This window comes from Rhinoderma darwinii, chromosome 1 (assembly GCF_050947455.1).
Source record: "Rhinoderma darwinii isolate aRhiDar2 chromosome 1, aRhiDar2.hap1, whole genome shotgun sequence".
NCBI lineage: Eukaryota > Metazoa > Chordata > Amphibia > Anura > Rhinodermatidae > Rhinoderma > Rhinoderma darwinii.
Window position 1 is genome coordinate 569027313 of NC_134687.1, and position 18078 is coordinate 569045390.

General features: G+C 42.8%; 2 protein-coding genes across 7 annotated transcripts in view; one reads left to right on the forward strand and one right to left on the reverse strand.

The window, feature by feature from the left end:
* The window catches only part of LOC142661608 (trafficking protein particle complex subunit 13), a 34027-nt gene extending 16910 nt beyond the window's left edge, over window positions 1-17117 (reverse strand). The window contains exons 1-6 of one of the 5 annotated variants that reach the window (XM_075839057.1): window positions 16820-17117; window positions 11896-12010; window positions 11038-11822; window positions 3290-3358; window positions 1353-1452; window positions 58-142 (exon numbers count right to left, since the gene is read on the reverse strand). In XM_075839057.1, coding sequence (XP_075695172.1) covers window positions 58-142; window positions 1353-1452; window positions 3290-3358; window positions 11038-11822; window positions 11896-11921 — 1065 coding nt within the window. In that variant the 5' untranslated portion in view covers window positions 11922-12010; window positions 16820-17117. The remainder of the gene's footprint in view (window positions 1-57; window positions 143-1352; window positions 1453-3289; window positions 3359-11037; window positions 11823-11895; window positions 12011-16819) is intronic. The other 4 variants (XM_075839038.1, XM_075839050.1, XM_075839030.1 and 1 more) reach the window with 4 other exon arrangements.
* A 327-nt stretch (window positions 17118-17444) lies between these two features.
* The window catches only part of TRIM23 (tripartite motif containing 23), a 41737-nt gene continuing 41103 nt past the window's right edge, over window positions 17445-18078 (forward strand). For both annotated transcript variants that reach the window (XM_075839064.1, XM_075839075.1), the window contains exon 1: window positions 17445-17556. In XM_075839064.1, coding sequence (XP_075695179.1) covers window positions 17455-17556 — 102 coding nt within the window. In that variant the 5' untranslated portion in view covers window positions 17445-17454. The remainder of the gene's footprint in view (window positions 17557-18078) is intronic.

Below are 18078 nucleotides of genomic sequence, written 5' to 3' on the forward strand. Positions count from 1 at the left end.
TCTGCCCCTCCGTGCCTTAATACAGTCATGGAGATGGTGGTCAAAAAAATAACCTACCTTGACTTGTATGTCTTTAACTGTTTGATTGCTGTCATTGTGTACACTTATGTAGCTTGAAAATGTTTCTCCCAGAAAAATATTTCTGTGTTAGGAGAAGTAGAATATAATGTTACCAGACATAGAAAAAAGAACCACCAAAATCCCCACACACAAAAGTATAATGTGGCTTTCCTTTAAGAACAGAACAGCATATTGGAAAAGAAATTGAGGAGAAAAAATAAAAATAAAAAACACAAAAAGAAATGAAAAAACAAATCAATTGAGATTATAAACGGCAAAAACAACAAGCATAACGGAGAATATAACCACCAGGTCATATTTTGAGAGGGAACCACCAATGCTTCAGGAGGTCCTGGACGCAGCTACTGGATAGGTCTGGCCATTTATCATTCTTCGTTGTGTTTTGGCCATTAAGTTCATCTGATAAACCACAATATTAAAGAGGCTCTGTCACCACATTATAAGTGGCCTATATAGTACATGATGTGATCGGCGCTGTAATGTAGATAACAGCAGTGTTTTTTATTTAGAAAAACAATCATTTTTGACTGAGTTATACACTTCTCCCCATTCATTTATACAGCACATAGCGATACAGCTAGATCACTATGTGCAGTCACATATACAAACACTAACATTACTGCAGTGTCCTGACAATGAATATACATTACCTCCAGCCAGGACGTGATGTGTATTCAGAATCCTGTCACTTCTGTAGCGTCTGTGTGATATTTACAGCAAGGCAAGCTTGCTGTGCTGTAGTGTCGGGTTTGTATTAGCGAAGTGTCAGGATTCTGAATAGACATCACGTCCTGGCTGGAGGTAATGTATATTCATATTCAGGACACTGCAGTAACGTTATAGTGTGTTTATGTGGCTGCACATAGCGATATAGCTATATCGCTATGTGCTGTGTAAATGAATGGGGATAAGTGTATGACACGGATTGGTCAGCGTCATACACTCCTCTGTACAACGCCCACTTGGCCAAAAAGTAAAACACGCCCAGTTGTTCATTAAGAAACTCATTAGCATAAAGCTAATATAGGTCATAATTCCGTCAAAAATTAGTTTTTCTAAATAAAAACCACTGCTGTAATCTACATTACAGCGCCGATCACATCATGTACTATATAGGCCACTTATAATGTCGTGACAGAGCCTCTTTAAATTCACTAGTCTGCAGCAGATTTTTCGGAATAACAGGCTTCGCTCACACCATGTTTGGGCCATAGGTCAGACAATTACACACCGAAAGTTACACTATATAAATAAAAAGCAGGTGGTGTTACCCGAAGTTCTGTGGCAACGTCAGCATTTCTCCCAGCATTAATATTTCAGCTCCTTTCACAGTGGAAGGATCTTCTCTCATGAGATTATTAAAAAGATCACCTATGAGCAAAAACAGACAGAACATTCGTATATACTCCGTATTCACTATAATTTTGCACGATGCCTGAAACATTAGACCCAATGTTAATAATGGAGAAGTAGTGATTATCAGGAGATCCTATTTTCATGCAAGAGACTAGAATTGGCTACAGTGAACTTCTTGATTATACTAGGGATATGGCTTAGTCTATGGCCACAAACTAAACAATCATTCAGGTCACGGTCTAGATATGGCTGTGTTCACATCTGCGTCAGAAATCATAACGCAGTGCCGGATCCATATCAAGACGGATACCACCATCGCCCCACGGATCCCATTAAGCTTTAAAATGTGCTGAATACATTCATAAAAACAAGCAATTAACCAACCAACAAGTGGTGGCGATTGTACGCCTACATCAAGGGAAAAATATTCATTAACATGGTATTGCATTCACACCAGTTTGTGAAAATAATATGTCACATCAATAAAGAGGTACAATGCACCACATTTAGGGACGGGGAACAAAAATAACAATCAGATGGTATAATAGCGATCATACATGCACAACATATTGGTCCATAACATCCAAAAAGCAGTGCCTCACCATAAACCGGAGAGAACACAAGGTTAACACAAAAATAAGCTTATAGAGGGGGGGTTACCCGGTAGTTCCCTTTCCGGGTACCTTTTGGTCAAGTGGAAACATGGTTTGATTTTAGCTCGTATCGAGGATGGCAATGTCGTAATAAAGGATTCCCAAATATCAAAAGAAATGTTGTACCTTTCCTTATATATATAAGATTCCACCCAGTCCATTTGAAATAGGAAGGACAATAGTTTCCTGAAAGGGGGGGGGGGGGGGTGTGGCTGTGGTTGTAGGCTGGATTATTTTTGACCGCAGCACAGTATAATAATTTCCTAACCGCTTTGGTACATCGGTTCTTAGATGGATCCATCCAACCAAAAACACCCCAGGATGGGTCAGACTGATCGTTCCAAAGTCCAAAATGTCTGAACAGATTACAGGTCGATAAACAATGAAAAATATCTGCAAAGCTTTAACCGTGGCCGCCACCGCCAATCTTATATTTCTGACGGAATGCCTATTTTGGAGAAAACCTCTTTGCGCACCAGATAGTACATGGGGCAAGGTACATTGCAATCTGGAGACCATGATGTTAGTCCTGGTTTAGTAGTGCAATGGGTCTATAGGATTGTGGGAGGCTGGGGTCTTCATGCGGTTTAGGGATCAAAATTGTGCGGGCTTCAGTGAAGTGGTCCGGACATACATTCGATTAGTAGCTATTATAAAATGTAGTAAGATATGGAATTAATTCCCTTGACAGCATGTAATAGAGTTCTTTAGGGAGTCCGTCCCAGCCCGGTGTTTTCTTATTATGGGGGTGAGATATGGCTTCCCTGATCTAAATGTCCGTCAGTCACCTCTGCCTCTAGAATGGTTCATTCGTGAGAGAAGGGAGTGACAAAGAACTCCGTAAATTCCCTGAATTTAGATGCCTTATATTTATTTCAGGCATTCAGACGCCTTCTATAAATCCCATCTGGTGAGGAGACAAGTACATTAGAAAAAGGATGACAAACGCTAAGGATGGCAATGCTATTTCTCTACATACAGCACAGTGGACCAGGTCTACAAGCAGCGCTGTCCATATGTACACAAATAGCGCTGTCTCGGTTGTCTTATTTCTCTTTGGGATAGAATTAAGGCAGAAAAAAGTGTGAGAATATAAATTGCTAATTTAATCTACCATTTATATATACAGACTCAGATAAACCCTATAAAAGGCATTGACCACGGTGAAAACATCATTACTTATGCAAAGCAATAATTACCTGGAAGGTCTCGCTCCTCACAGGTCACTGGGATATTGGTGAACAAGGTTGGTTTCGTAAGACGCATGACTAAAAAGAAAGAAAAAGAAGACCATTTACTCCTCTAGGTTTGATGTATCATGTACAAAAATCCACACAGCCCACATCCGACTCAGAACCATTATCGGCACCATCAGTTGGGACCTTGCCACACAGCTGGGACGGGATACAAAAAAAATTCCCACAGTACTTTATAGAACATGGTACTTGTAACTTGCTGCAATGTATATATTCGGAAAACCTCACAAGAAAGCAAACTTATGTACAGACAAAAACAGATATGCTTTGAAGTTGAAACCTTCAATGGTCGTCCCATTCATCATACAGTATGCATGCGCACACAGGAACCGATAACTGAGACGTGGAGCCGATGAGAATTAGTAATCTTGTATGTAAACTGGTTATTTCTTTAGCTTTTGGCTATAAACGCTTGTGGATAAGGGAAAACGCAGGGGAAAAAAAAGGAAAATAATGCGCTCTTATAGTAGCGCTGCCATTAAACGAAAAGCTGTGCATAGCCAAGTCCTAGGTAAGGCTATGTTCACATCTGCATCAGGGCTCCGTTCCGACATTCCGTCTGAGTTCTCCGTCGGAACAGAGCCCTGACTGACACAAACTGAAACCAGACGTTTCCGTTTCCATTACCAGTGATTTCAATGGAGATGGATCCGGTGTGAATTGTTACAGTTTAGCGCTGTTGCACAAGGGTTCTGTCGTTTTGACGGAATCAATAGCGCAGTCGACTACGGTATTAATCCCGTCAAAATGACAGAACCCTTGCACAATGAAGACAAACAAACCATTGGCACCGGATCCGTCACTATTGAAATCAATAGTGATGGAAACGGAAACCTTTGGTTTCAGTTTGTGCCAGGGCTCTGTTCCGACGGAAGGAAGCCCTGACGCAGATGTGAACATAGCCCAATACAATTTTGTTGTGGAATTTGAAACATGTCCCAAATAAAGCGATTTGTTTAACCTACTACCAGGTTTTTCATAACTGTTCATTTGATGGCAGCGCTACTATAAGGCTGTGTTCACACGGCGGATTTTGCTTGGCGGGTCCTGCAGCAGAATTATTCCAGTTGTCAGCAGGGAGATTCCCATTCACTTCAATGGGAGGTTTGGGCGGAAACTGCCCGAAGATCGGGCTAGACCCCTTTGTCCGCTAGCTGAAAAAAATCAGCTAGCGGGAAAAAGAAGCATCCCACTTCCATTGAAATGAATCCGCCGAAAAAATTCTTCCGTGTGAACACATTTTTATACTTTATTTTGGCATTTTCCCACCGGACTACGTCAAGAAAACAGCAGGCACCCTAAAGAACTACTACACGCTATTGCCTCTAAAAGGTGAGCCATACTTTGTGCCCTTTTTTCTATTATTACAGGGAATAAAGGAAGACATAGTTGGCGGCACTAGTGATTGACACAAAAAATACTCCTCATGAACAGGGGTCCTTTAAGTTTTAGTAAATAATTTCCCCATGTAATAACAATTTTGGAGCACCATTTCTTAGAACTCTGCGTTGTGCCGTTCCTCCGTTATTACGCCCATAAATGTATGAATAAATTGACAACTGGGTGTTACTATTCCTCTAGTCAATGGGATGTGTCCCTACACAGTCTCACTGTCAGCTCTGATTGGACATTGTTAGACAAGGGGAATGGTAACACCCAGTTGTCAAATTATTCATAGATTAAACCCTATTTTATTTCAATTCATAATTCCACTGAGCTCTAGTTGGATTTTGCCATTTAGCAGCCCAAATGGCACTAAACACAAATATATGTAATATATGTAATATATTTGTAATATATTACAGTGCGTTGTTCAGCTAATGAACACGTGCGGTCTTTATTAATCATGACCGGTATGATATGTTCCCGACATTTGGAATAATAAATAGTAAATGTTAGGGCTAGGCAATTAAATCGGAAAAAAAAACCAAAACCGAAATTCAGCGCAATTAACGGACATCATCTTGTGCATTTCGATTTTATCAATGATTTTTTCCCAGTTTAAACTGTATCTGCATCTTAATGGTAGAGCAGGGGATATACAGTAATATACAGCAGGCTAACGGGATAAATAATAATTCAATGACGTAGGATGAAAATAGGTGGCGTGGCAGGCAAAAAGGGGTGTGGCCTAATAATCATTTATTAAAGGGGTTTTCCCATTAGGGACATTTATGACATATCCACAGGATATGCCATAAATGTCAGGTAGATGCGGGTCCCGCACCCATCTCTAGAATGGGGCCCTCTAAGCCCCGTTCCCCTTTTTACTGCTCCCTCCGCCTCGCTGGCTACTTCCTGACTATATATGGTCGGGAGTTACGAAAACAGAGTAGCTCGCTGAGCTATGCGGTTTCCGTAACTCCCGTAGTAGTGAATGGCAGTTACCGAAAAAGCGTAAATCAGCGAGCTACGCGGTTTTCTTCTTCATGGTCGGGAGAAACACAAGTCAGCCGAAGCACAGAGGTGTAGAACAGGGTTTAGGGGGCCCCGTTCTAGCGATAGGTGCAAGTCCCAGAGTTGGGACCCACATCTATCTGACATTTATGGCATATCCTGTGGATATGTCATAGATGTCCCTAATGGGAAAACACCTTTAATCGCGATTTTGATTTAGGTCATAATGGCCCAGCCCTAGTAAAAGTCATATCTGTTTAGACATTGTAAGTACTGTCAAAATGTATTTTGGCTAGGGCTACACAGTAACTTTTGGTCGTGCAACAGACACCTCGCATAGCAAAACATTGAGGTTGCAGTAACATGCGATTCTACTAGGTCTGTTGTAAGACAAAAAGTCATCATGGAGCTGTAGACTTAAAGGGGTTTTCCCATCAGGATATGCCATAAACGTCAGATGCGGGTCTCACTTCTGGGACCAGCATATATCTTTAGAATGGGCCCCTAAACCCTGCTGTTTCCGTAATGGCCATTCACTTCTATGGGAGTTACGTAAACAGCGTAGCTCAGCGTGCTACACGGTTTTCTACTTACATGGTCGGAACTTCTAAGTCTCAGCGGGAACACAAATAGGCAGAACGGAGTTATGGGGGCCCTGTTCTAGAGATAAGAGCGGCTCCAAGAGGTGGGGCCTGCATCTGACATCCTGTGGATATGTCATAAGTGTCCCTGATGGGAAAACCCCTTTAATCCAAAATCTGACGGTCCAGAAAGTCTGACAATCTGAGATTTTTTTCTCAGACAGTACGTTGAAGGGGTATTCCCGTCTCAAGTATTTATGGCATATCTACAGGACCCTAGTTCACCACAATCTCCATACAGTTCAATAGAAAGCTGGCTGTGCTTGCACGCGGCCCTCTTCTTTGAAGTCTTTGGAAGTTACGGACAGATCCAAGCAAGTTTAAGATTGGAACACCCTTTTAACAATTTACTAGTGAGGAGATGAAAAAAATTGTAGGCTATAAAATGGTTTTCTGTGTGTGTTTCGTTTGCATATTGTGGTGACATCTGGTGGTCAATGTAAACACTAATCTTACATAATACCAAATAAAAAAAAAATGTATGTATATAATATATACACACACACACATATATTATATACACACACACACACACACACACATTTTAACCTAAAATTACATCAATTCATATATTTTTTTCTTAAATAGAAATAGGAGGTGTGGCATGTAAAAAGGGGTGTGGCCTAAATAAGACAATAAGGTCATCATTAAAGGGGTTTTCCCATGAGAGACATTTATGACATATCCACAGGATATCCAAAGAAGTAGTAGGACAACAGCACACGTCTTCAAATCATCAAAGTGGTTTTATTGTCAAGACATCCACAAACGACAAGCAACATTTCGACCCATAGTGAGTGAAGGGTCTTTGTCAAAATCTCCTTTTTATATCCACAGGATATGTCATAAATGTCAAATAGATGCGGGTCCCACATCTGGGAGCCACAACTATCTCTAAAATGGGGCCCTCTAAGCCCCGTTCCTCCTTTTACTGCTCCCTCTGCCTCGCCGGCCATATACTATGATATCCAAATAAAGTGTGTGAGTGTATACACTTAATACGTTTATGACACTTTAGGTGTGTATGGTATTTATTGTTACTAACTTGATATTCCTTATATGCCATAAAACATACATACTGTAATATACTTTTCCTTATGAATGGGCTGCGGGGGTGGTGTATGACACTGGTATTTTCATGGTCTTTCTGGTATCCCTGCGTCATACACTGTCCCCTGGCACTGTACTAGGCATAACGCTGTGCATTAGTTCTGCTCGGAGTGTTCCTTTAATTTACAGAAAACTGAAGTAAAAACGAAGCTTCACAAAAATAGTGATACCTTTTATGTAAGAAAATGTTGCAAAATGCTAATGGCTTTTGTGGTGTATTTTGTATAGTACAATAAAACCACATGTGACATCTTTAGAATGAAATATAGAACATTTCAAAATTGGATTCCAATAAAAAGTTTAAGCATTTGAAAATTCACATGTATTGCTACGAACACAATTCAACTCAATAAATAAAACGAGACATTATGGAAATTGCTACAGCAAAGCCACATCAATTTTTTTGAGCACAGGACAATAATCCCTCAAACACACCAGCGGTCTTCCATTTTCATATGGAACTCTGATCGTAAATGGTGCAGACACTGCAGGATTACTGCAATGACGGGAAGGATTTCCATGTTGAAAATATGCATTCTCTTGTAGGATAGAGTAAACCGTATTTCTGGGAATCTGGACATGTTACAATTAGGCCAAAAGTCTGTGAAAGTAGAATACTACAGCATGTCGCTCAGCGCTCGCTTCATTTACATGGAGCAATGATTGCAAGTATGGGGATCGTTCGTTCCCATACATTTTTCAACTTAGCAGCAGCACATCCCCTTCTGTTTACACAGGGAGATGTGCTGCCAACAAGCGATTATTTCTCTGGTCGCGTCAAAGATGCGATCAGGCAATAAGCGAGCGCTTGTTCGTACGACGCTCATTTGCCCGATCATTGGCCTGTGTAAATAGGGCTTGTAGGCTCTGTTCAGATTGGGGTCATGGATTACATTTATAACGGAAGCCAGGATATTTTTTAGCGAAGTAAAAATACTCCTTTTAGTATTTTTGGGCAGTATTTTTATCCAAGGATTATTTATGGTATATGTATAAACCTCCTGCTGTTAATGCTGCGTTCAGACTGCAGCGTATGCACTAGACTGTGGACTGACCGCAGCATTTATAGCAGATGCTGTAGAACTGCATACACACTCATGGGTAATAACCAGCAGGTTGTGGACCCACTATTCTACTCAACCGGTTTGACTTTGGGCCGCCTTCTGAGGGCGTTGTACAAGTAGCCTCCCAGGTATTCACCCTTTGACCACAGTAAGGGGATCTGGACTCCGCTGCGGGGAGACTACCAGGTCGCTACCTCTTAAGGTGGTCCCGGTATAGTAACAGTTGGCCCAGCAGACAGCGGTGAAGTACACCGAGGGTACAGGCACTGGCAGATGATACTGTGGCAGGTAAGTATAGATCTGAGGTCACAGTTCATAGCAGGTAATGGGTCTTTAGGCTCGCAGCAGGATACAGGTTGCCAACAGGCAGTAGGTCACAGGTACGTAGCAGGTGGCAAGACAAGACTGCTGGCAGGCAGGACACAGACTGGTGTCTAGTAGCGGGATACATACTGATAGCAGGCTACAGATCGGAACCGTTGCAGGAACAAACTAAATTATACCAAAGGTGTTCAGGTGCCAGGTGACCAGTGAGGCTGCTTTAAGTAGGCACTGAGTCTCTAAGATTTGACGGGGAAGATTGTCAATGCGCACTGGCACTTTAAGAAAGGCCTGGGCGCAAACGAGCAGCATAGGCACAATGTAGTGCAAACACTGGGGTCAGCATTAACAGCAGAAGCTTTGTCAATTTCGGATATATACCGTATATATATATATATATACACACACACACAGACACAGACACAAATATACATACATACACATACATATATATTGTGCTAGCTTCAGACTATATTGAACTAAATCTGCTCATCTCGGATCATCCTCCTCTAGGCCTTGAATGGTGCTCCTGGGTTCTTGTGGTTGCAGAAAGCCAAGCAGTTCCTAATAATTTTAGGGTCATTGTGTCAGTGCCTAATTTTTCTTTTTAGATCCTCCTCATATGTTCTTATTTTACCTCTCATACTGAGCTGCCAGTGGCGTCCTCCCGCCAGAAGTGAATTCAGTCTTATGCGTAATAATACACAAGACCGATTTCAAAATGTTCCGAAGCCTTTAACTGCCACTAGACATTATTGGGACTTCTGACGGTAGCCATGAAGCAGTGCCACAACCTTCATGAGGCAGACCTCGCTTCAGTCAGGGATTGTGTCGAGTTTTCCATCATTTTGACGGAAAAATTACTGAATTCCCCCGACGGAGACTGCTAACGCAAATGTGAAGAGAGCCTAAATGCCCATAGAAACAAAAGTTCCTTCACTAGGAAAATAGACACCTTCACAGAGACAGTTTTCATACACGACGCCCACTGGGGCTCAATTTATTGAAGCCTAGCAAAAAGAAAAGCAGTTGTTGACCACATCAACCAGTCAAATCTGTAATATCACTTCTCGTGTACACTACAGAATATACAAAGTTTCTTAATCTGCTCATATGGGAAATAAATCCACTTTTAGGCCTCATGCACACGACCGTAAAAACTCCCGTTATTACGGGTCGTAATTACGACCCCTAATAACGGGCTCATAGACTTCTATTGGCGACGGGTGCCTTCCCGTTTTCTCACGGGAAGGTGCCCGTGCCGTTGAAAAAGATAGAACATGTCCTATTTCAGGCCGTAATAACGGCACGGACAGTCCATAGAAGTCTATGGAGCTCTCGTAATGACGGGTGGCTACATGTGTGCACCCGTCATTACGGCAGCGTTGCTAAGCGACGTCAGTAAATAGTCACTGTCCAGGGAGCTGAAAGAGTTAACTGATCGGCAGTAACTCTTTCAGCACCCTGGACAGTGACTACCGATCAGTATAAACCTGTAAAAAATAACAATAAAAGACGTTCATACTTACCGAGAACTTCCTGCTTCCTCCAGTCCGGTCTCCCGCCCGTTGCCTTGGTGACGCGTCCCTCTCCACATCCGGCCCGACGTCCTGGATGACGTTTCAGGCCATGTGACCGCTGCAGCCAATCACAGCTCAATCACAGGCTGCAGCGGTCACATGGACTGGCGCGTCATCCAGGGATGTCGGGCTGGATGTGAAGAGAGGGACGCGTCACCAAGACAACGGCCGGGTAAGTATGAATTTCTTTAACTTTTATTACAGAAAGGGCTGTCCCTTCTCTCTATCCTGCACTGATAGAGAGAAGGGGCTGCCGATTAGTGCAGTGCTATTTTGCCGCCAAAAACGTGCCCGTAAATACGGGTGGAATACGTGTGACACCGGACCCATATTTACGGGCACGGGTTCGTAAATACTGGTGCAAAACGGGTCGAATACGTGTGACACCGGACCCGTATTTACGGGTGGGAAAAAATACGGTCGTGTGCATGAGGCAAGACTTTGTGAAAGGTTTCATAAATTACCCCAAATAAGATTTTAGACTACACCGATCATGTATAAAGCTTGTAAATATAAAAAAAAAAAAAAAAAAAAAAAAAAAAAGACTAAAATAAAATAAAAATAAACAAATCAGATACTTAAAACGATCCCATGTTTGTGAACAAAAAAGTCAATTCTGCCAGAAAGTTTTAACTTTGATCTCACTAATCTTCCAATATGCTCGCAATAGCGCAAGTCACAGAATATCCATATCTCCATGATGTCTCGACGCACTGTGGCGTTACAGCTTGGAAGGATGTTGCGTCTTGTCAGTCTGGTCAAATTATCCCAGACTTCTTCCAAACTCCGATCACCACAAACTGATGGCAAGATAGTCCATCTTCCCCTATGGAACAGATTCAACTTGAGTCTATCCAAGATGCACTTCAGTTCTTCAGAAGGTGGAGCGATGAAATCTTTGCTCCCAACAGTTCGAGTACAAACGCTCCATGACCGCACATGTGTGTTCTCCTTGCTAGCAGTTTTACTGACGTTTGGTGCTTGACACACAATGTTCTCCTGTTCTGTAGATGCCACTTGCTTGTCATCGCCACGGCTTGTATTTGGCTTAAACTCTAACAGATTCGGTGTGGGATCATAAAATATAAAGGGATCCACATTGACTGGATCAAAGGAGTCATGATCTACTTTGGAGGACAGATGCCCTGAGATAAATGGAGGACATTTTTGAGGTTTAAGGGTAAATGTTGGCGAATGATATGGAAACCATGGAACAAATTTTGGCAAGAATTGGAGTGGAAATTCCTTTAATGAGCCGGCTGCCAACGTCTGCAAATCCTCAGAGTTATTTTGCGCAGGGCGGTAATGCAAAATGACTTCCATTGCCAGTGTCCACCTACATCCACTGAAGACGTTCTCACTCCTAGTGCACAAGCCGAGATATTATTGCAGATGTCTTGTCTATAGTAAGACTATGGTATATTGTGGAAACTCACAATTCTTGAAAGTTTGTTTGTTCCATCAATACAGATGTTGATTGGATGTCTCAGGGACCTCTGTGAAGCTGCAGCTCGTTGTCTTCCATGTCCTCTTATCACATGTGATGTGGACCTGAAGCACGGCATAAAATAGATGGGATGATGTACATTTTGGGATCAGTTCATAAGAGGGCTGCATCAATTTACCTATGGCACTCCCAAGGCAGGATATATATTCCAATTATTACATATATTTCAATATAAATTATACAAGAAAAGTAATAAAGTTGAATAAGTGGTGTGTGGCACAAAAAAAAAGTATATTCCACTGAAACCGCAGAAGATATTAGGTTCATGATGACAAACTGGTGGGGACAGTCTTGGGTGTCAGTCTCTATTAGGATCTGCACATATGACCCAAGTATTTACACTGTCGCCCATCAGATACTGACTAAAAAAACAAAAACAGATGTACCATTGTTTATGAACGTTAATTTGGACAAATGTTCACCTATTGCTAAGCCATTGCTGCAGGTAGGAGTAGGAGATTTTGCCCAAAAACTAATTCTAGGCTTTTTTTCAACACTATGCGCGATTATCGATTCGAATCTCGATTTTCTTCTTTTGTTTTCCATGTAACAGTAATACCAAGAGATCATTTAATAAATTATTTTCTTTATGTAAATAACTTTTTAACATATATTACTATAATAATTGTACGTAGGCATGTCCTAACAACTGCCTGTGTACTATCAGTATATAGATATATGCCAGTACATTAAAGTAAAAATACACATTTATTACAATAATATAATAATAATTTTAAAATAAGTCTCAATACATAAAATATACATACTCGGTATTGGCGCGGCCGTAATAACCTGCACAACAATTTTGTTGCGTCATTTATGATGTGTACGCTATAAAAAAACAAAACTTTTCACTTATTAAGGTGAGGCACGAGGTGTGATGAATTTAACCTCCATGTGCCTCACATGTATAGTAATTAACCCCATCATGTACCTTACACATTAACCCAATGTTGTCCATGATGACGGAGGAACAGGATGGGGTTAATTACTATTAATGTGAGGCATATTCAAAATTCATCACACCCCGTGCCTCACATCAGAAAACGGAAGAACTTTTTTTGTTTTGTTTTTTTATTACTGTTGGCAAAGTATCATCTTGGTATGGAAAATCGCAATACTACACAAAGTATCGGTATCGAAGTCCAAATTCTGGTATCGTGACATCCCTAGTCACTACCACCATTAGGGAAGTGGCAGGGTTTTAGGCTTACGAAACCCCAACAATAACTTCTAATACATCCCTGTGACATGTCAGAAGATCATCTTATGGTGGACTTCCCCCATCAATCCAAGACCTCTCTCTGAGCTGCATATGAAAAACCAAGAATGGGCAGGCACACCGCCTACCTACAGAGTGCAACGTCTATGCCCTAGAACAAACAACTAAAACTACCAGAGAAAGTAGGGCAAACAAATTAGTAACAAAGTAACGTTTTTATGGACACCAAAAAGGAGAAGACAAAAGTTAAAAACATTGTATAGAAAAACTCAAGCCGTGATCCCTGAGGGTATGTTCACACTGCAGCCTCCGTTACGTCTGAAATTACGGAGCTGTTTTCAGGAGAAACAGCTCCGGAATTTCAGACGTAATGGCATGTGCAGGCGCTTTTCACTGCGTCCATTACGGACGTAATTGGAGCTGTTTTTCCATGGAGTCAAGGGAAAACGGCTCCAATTAGGTCTCAAAAAGTGACATGCACTTCTTTGACGCAGGCGACTTTTTTACGCGCCGTCTTTTGACAGCGGCGCGTAAAAAAAAATGACCGTCGGCACAGAACATCGTAAAGCCCATTGAAATGAATAGGCAGATGTTTGCCGCCACTTTGGTGCCGTATTTTCGGACGCAATTCGAGGTTAAAACGCCCGAATTACGTCTGTAAATAGGGTGTGTGAACCCAGCCTAATAAGATACGGCGTTAAGTGCGCAAGAGCACCAAACTAGATCAGTCCTGCCGGACACATGGATGGCCCTAATGAAGGAACCCACTTCAATACATGTGGCAATTCCTAAAATAGGATAAGATCGTGAACAAATGTGACATACAATGCAAAAAGGCACATACCTAAAACATCATAAGAATAAGGCAATAAATACAAGCAAGGCAGAGGCGCGCGCACACTTAAAAAACAAAGACCAGCCCCATGTGTATCGCCAGGAGAAACCAAGCCTCCTTTAGGGGTATAAACTAAGCTACCTCAGGGGTAGAAACCTAGTTTCCTCTCTCTCAGCTGCCGGGCTAGGCCCCATGCACACGAACGTGCTTTTGTGGCCGCAATTCCCCCGAAAATGCACGGGTGAATTGCGGCCCCATGCACACGAACGTGGTTTCCACGGTCCGTGCATGGCCCAGGAGCCTGGACCGCAAAAAGAACGGACATGTCTTATTACGGCCGTGTTTTGCGGTCCAGGCTCATAGAAAATAATGCAAGCGGCCAAGTGCACGGCCCGTGATTTGCGGGCGGCTCCTGGGTGACACTGCGCTGCCGGCCGACCCGATAATCACGGCCGTGCACATGGCCACGGTCGTGTGCATGAGGCCTAAGTTAGTGTGCTGTTTTGCTAGGGCCACATAACTTTTGGTTGCCTCTGAGTTGCTGTAGAAATAGCGACAATAAAATGGACTAATGCCCAGGTTTTTAACGTGACTTCAAGGGGTTTGCCCATCAGGGACATTTATGACATATCCACAGGATATGTCATAAATGTCAGATAGATGCGGCTCCCGCCACCTATCTCTAGAACGGAGGCCCCCTAAACTCCGCTCTACCTCTCTGTGCTCCGGCTGACGCGTGTGATTCTCGACCGTGAAGAAGGAAACAGAGTAGCTCGCTGAACTAACTGGTTTCTGTAAGTTCCAAAGAACTGAGTGGTAGTTACAGAAACAGCATAGCTCGGGTGCTACGCGCTGCTTCCGTAACTGCCATTCACTACCAAGGGAGTTACGGAAACAGCTGAGCTACGCTGTTTCCGGAACTCCCGACCATGTAATCAATAAGTGGCTGGGAGGCAGCGGGAGCAGAAGAAGGTAGAACGGGTTTAGGGGGCCCCGTTCTAGATATAGGCGCAGGTCTCAGAGGTGGACAAACATTTATGACAGATCACGTGGATATGTCATAAATGTCCCTCATGGGAAAATCCTGTGCAAACTAAATTATAATTCATACCCCCTGGGAGTGGAACAAGAAATGTGCTCCACAAAGAGAAAATACATACAAACTACTAGATGACCAAATATACAACTCAAATCTTAAATCATTAACCCCTAAAGGGAATCGGTCAGCTGTTTTGAGTCCTCAAAACTGATGACAGGACGATATAGAGGAGGGGGAAAATATTGGAACGACACCTGTTATCTCAGTAATGCAAGTTGTAAGAAATCATTGTTTAATTCTGAAGGGCAACTGAGGCGGACCCCTTGATATGCAAGGGCTTCAGGCTCCTTAGAGAACGCTGCCAGCCCCTCCCCCATCTGCTCTGAGTGATGGCTCTAGCGGTCTCCTGATTGGATGTCAGAGGCGTCGGCGTCACCCAGAACATAAAGCGGCACCTGCGACTGCGGCGCCAGGGGAATTAAACATCCATCTCTTGGTCATGCGACTTGCATGACCGAGACAACCGGTATCGTTACAGTTCCCTATGTATCGCCCCAAAACGGCTTTTTTATTTTTCCGTCGATAAAGCGGTGTTATGGCTTGCTTTTTTGCGGGGTCGCTTTCCCTATTGGCCATGGCATCTGAGGGGTTAAACAGCTGGGATTGGAGTTCTCTCCGATCCCTACTGTTGCAGCAGTGTCAGCTGTTATATACAGCGAACACCCGCTGCCGATGATGCAGGTAAAGGCGCAGCTCCCGCACCCATACCACCCTGGTGACGTACGTTTACGGCAGTTTACACTGTGTGTATAGCTGCAACGCTGTAAATGGACGTCCGATGGCGCAAGGGGTAAATGACTACATACAACTTTTTATGACAGCCATTAGTGGGCTATTTTTACGGCACATTCAAATTGCTGCTGCACCGTGCAGACACAGGCACATGATCAAAGTAGGCAAAAGCAGTTTGTTTGAAACTATAAAAAAGGCTGTTTTTTTTCCCCCCAGAATCAGCAGCGCCACTCTTGTCCTCAGGCTGCATCTGGTATTGCAGTTCAGTCCTATACACGAAGTAATTAAAGGAATCTCTTCAGGACTTCTCTTTTAGTCTTGTGCTCCACAGTGATAAAACACAAGTGAATATTGAACTTATGCCATCACATCCCATGCAATGTATTCCTGTAGGAGCTTGATTCGCATCTTGCGATTTAGGAGTGAAAACTCCTTGGAGAAAGAAAGCAATTCAATATCACCACGTGTTTTTTTTGGCACATAAGGGATAAAAAAAATATATAAAAACTATCACAGGTGATTTGAGATTTTATGGAACCCTCCATAAATACATTAAATGCAATAACCCACTAAGGGCCGCTGCAATAGGTGAGCCACTACGCTATAGCGCGCCGCCAGCCATTAGCCGATTGCCACTGGTCCGATCAAACATTTGCAGAAAAGGGTGGGCGTTGCTCCTTATAGGAGGGTCTCATTTATGGAAACTTGTGCAGACAAAAATTAAAGGGGCTGTCCATCGGAACAAATAAACCTGTGAATTCGTTTTATAACCTGCACTAGGGAAATGACAGCAGGAATCCACTTTAAATTGCTATGGATACTGCGTGATCATGTTCCTAGAACACAGACTTTCTGACCCAGAAATGGCAGGGTGACACATGATGACAACTACAGGAAGTAGACACGAGATTGAAACCGGCCACAGCCTGCGCCGCCCACCCAAGTTCTTAGGTCCACCTCTGTACCTTTGAGGGCCAGTAAGTGGTCCTGTTTCGGCTGGTTGACGTCCATGGTGTCTATAGGTGCAGCACTCACTCCTAGGACGGAATCTACGGATCCCCTACCGGAACAAAAATCTTCTGCAGACGGCGCAGAAGCAGTTTGAACTCTCGTGAGTGACGTCACCCGTGCGTCGCTCAGGTCACATGATCGTCCTTTGAAAGTCGCACGACTTGCAATAGTTATTTTATTTGCGTCAAATTCTATATGATAGCGTTAACCACATAAAATTAGACAGCAGTTATGTATTTAGACAGATCATTGAACTGCCTTACGAGCCCCTGAATATTTGACGTTGTTTGTAATACCCATACTAAAGATGGCTGCCGCGATGTGCCGTCAGCTTTATAGATTCATGCAACTACTGGCAGAATTCGGATTGAACCATTAGCTGCATGGGGGGGAATTAATTTATTGTAATTACACTTTTAACTTTCAGAAAGTCTCCGAATCTTTTACTTATTACGACGCTAATATTAAATTTCATGTATTTTAATATTAAGTATATTATTTTCCAGGTTAGTTCTGAACTTGACATTTATTTTAACCCCTGGCTACGCTTCGCTACCCCTTGTTGCTTTTGATCGTCTGTCCTGCCAATATGGCCGTCGCTGCTTCCGCAGCTGTAAATAGGCACAGCTCAGCTGGCAGGATGGAGGGCATCAGCAGGCAGAGCCGGACTGGTCCAGGAGGAACAGTGAAGGTGAGTCTACACCTATGGAATGTAAATGGATGAAGGGCTTAAAAGCTGCTTCTAGGGAATGGCTTAGATTCTTCAGTATTGCGACGAGAGGGGCCTGGAGCGCAGTCTACACGTCATCGCGGACCTGTGTTTTGGTTACACCGCAACTTGTACCATGAGCTGATGTCTGCTGCAAGGGGGCTGGGTGACCAAAGTGGACAGAAGCCATTATATTCATGCTCAGGGAGATTTATCAAGGCAGTTCTCTAAAAAAAAAAAAAAAAAAAAAAAAAATATCATTCGGCATTCCTATTATTAATACTTCAGACGCCTCCACCGTTTTTGGTATTAGAGAAAATAGGATGTAGCTTTCATGTTGTATTCTGAGACTGACTTACAAAACTTTTGTCATCTTCTTGTCTAGAGGTGATGAATTATCGTGTCCCCGCCTGCATGTGCCCCATGTAGTGCCACGTGACTGCTAGGACCCCCTTCCTGGCCACCTGGCACTTTTCTGTTTTAGGGATCTCAGTGGCTGGACCC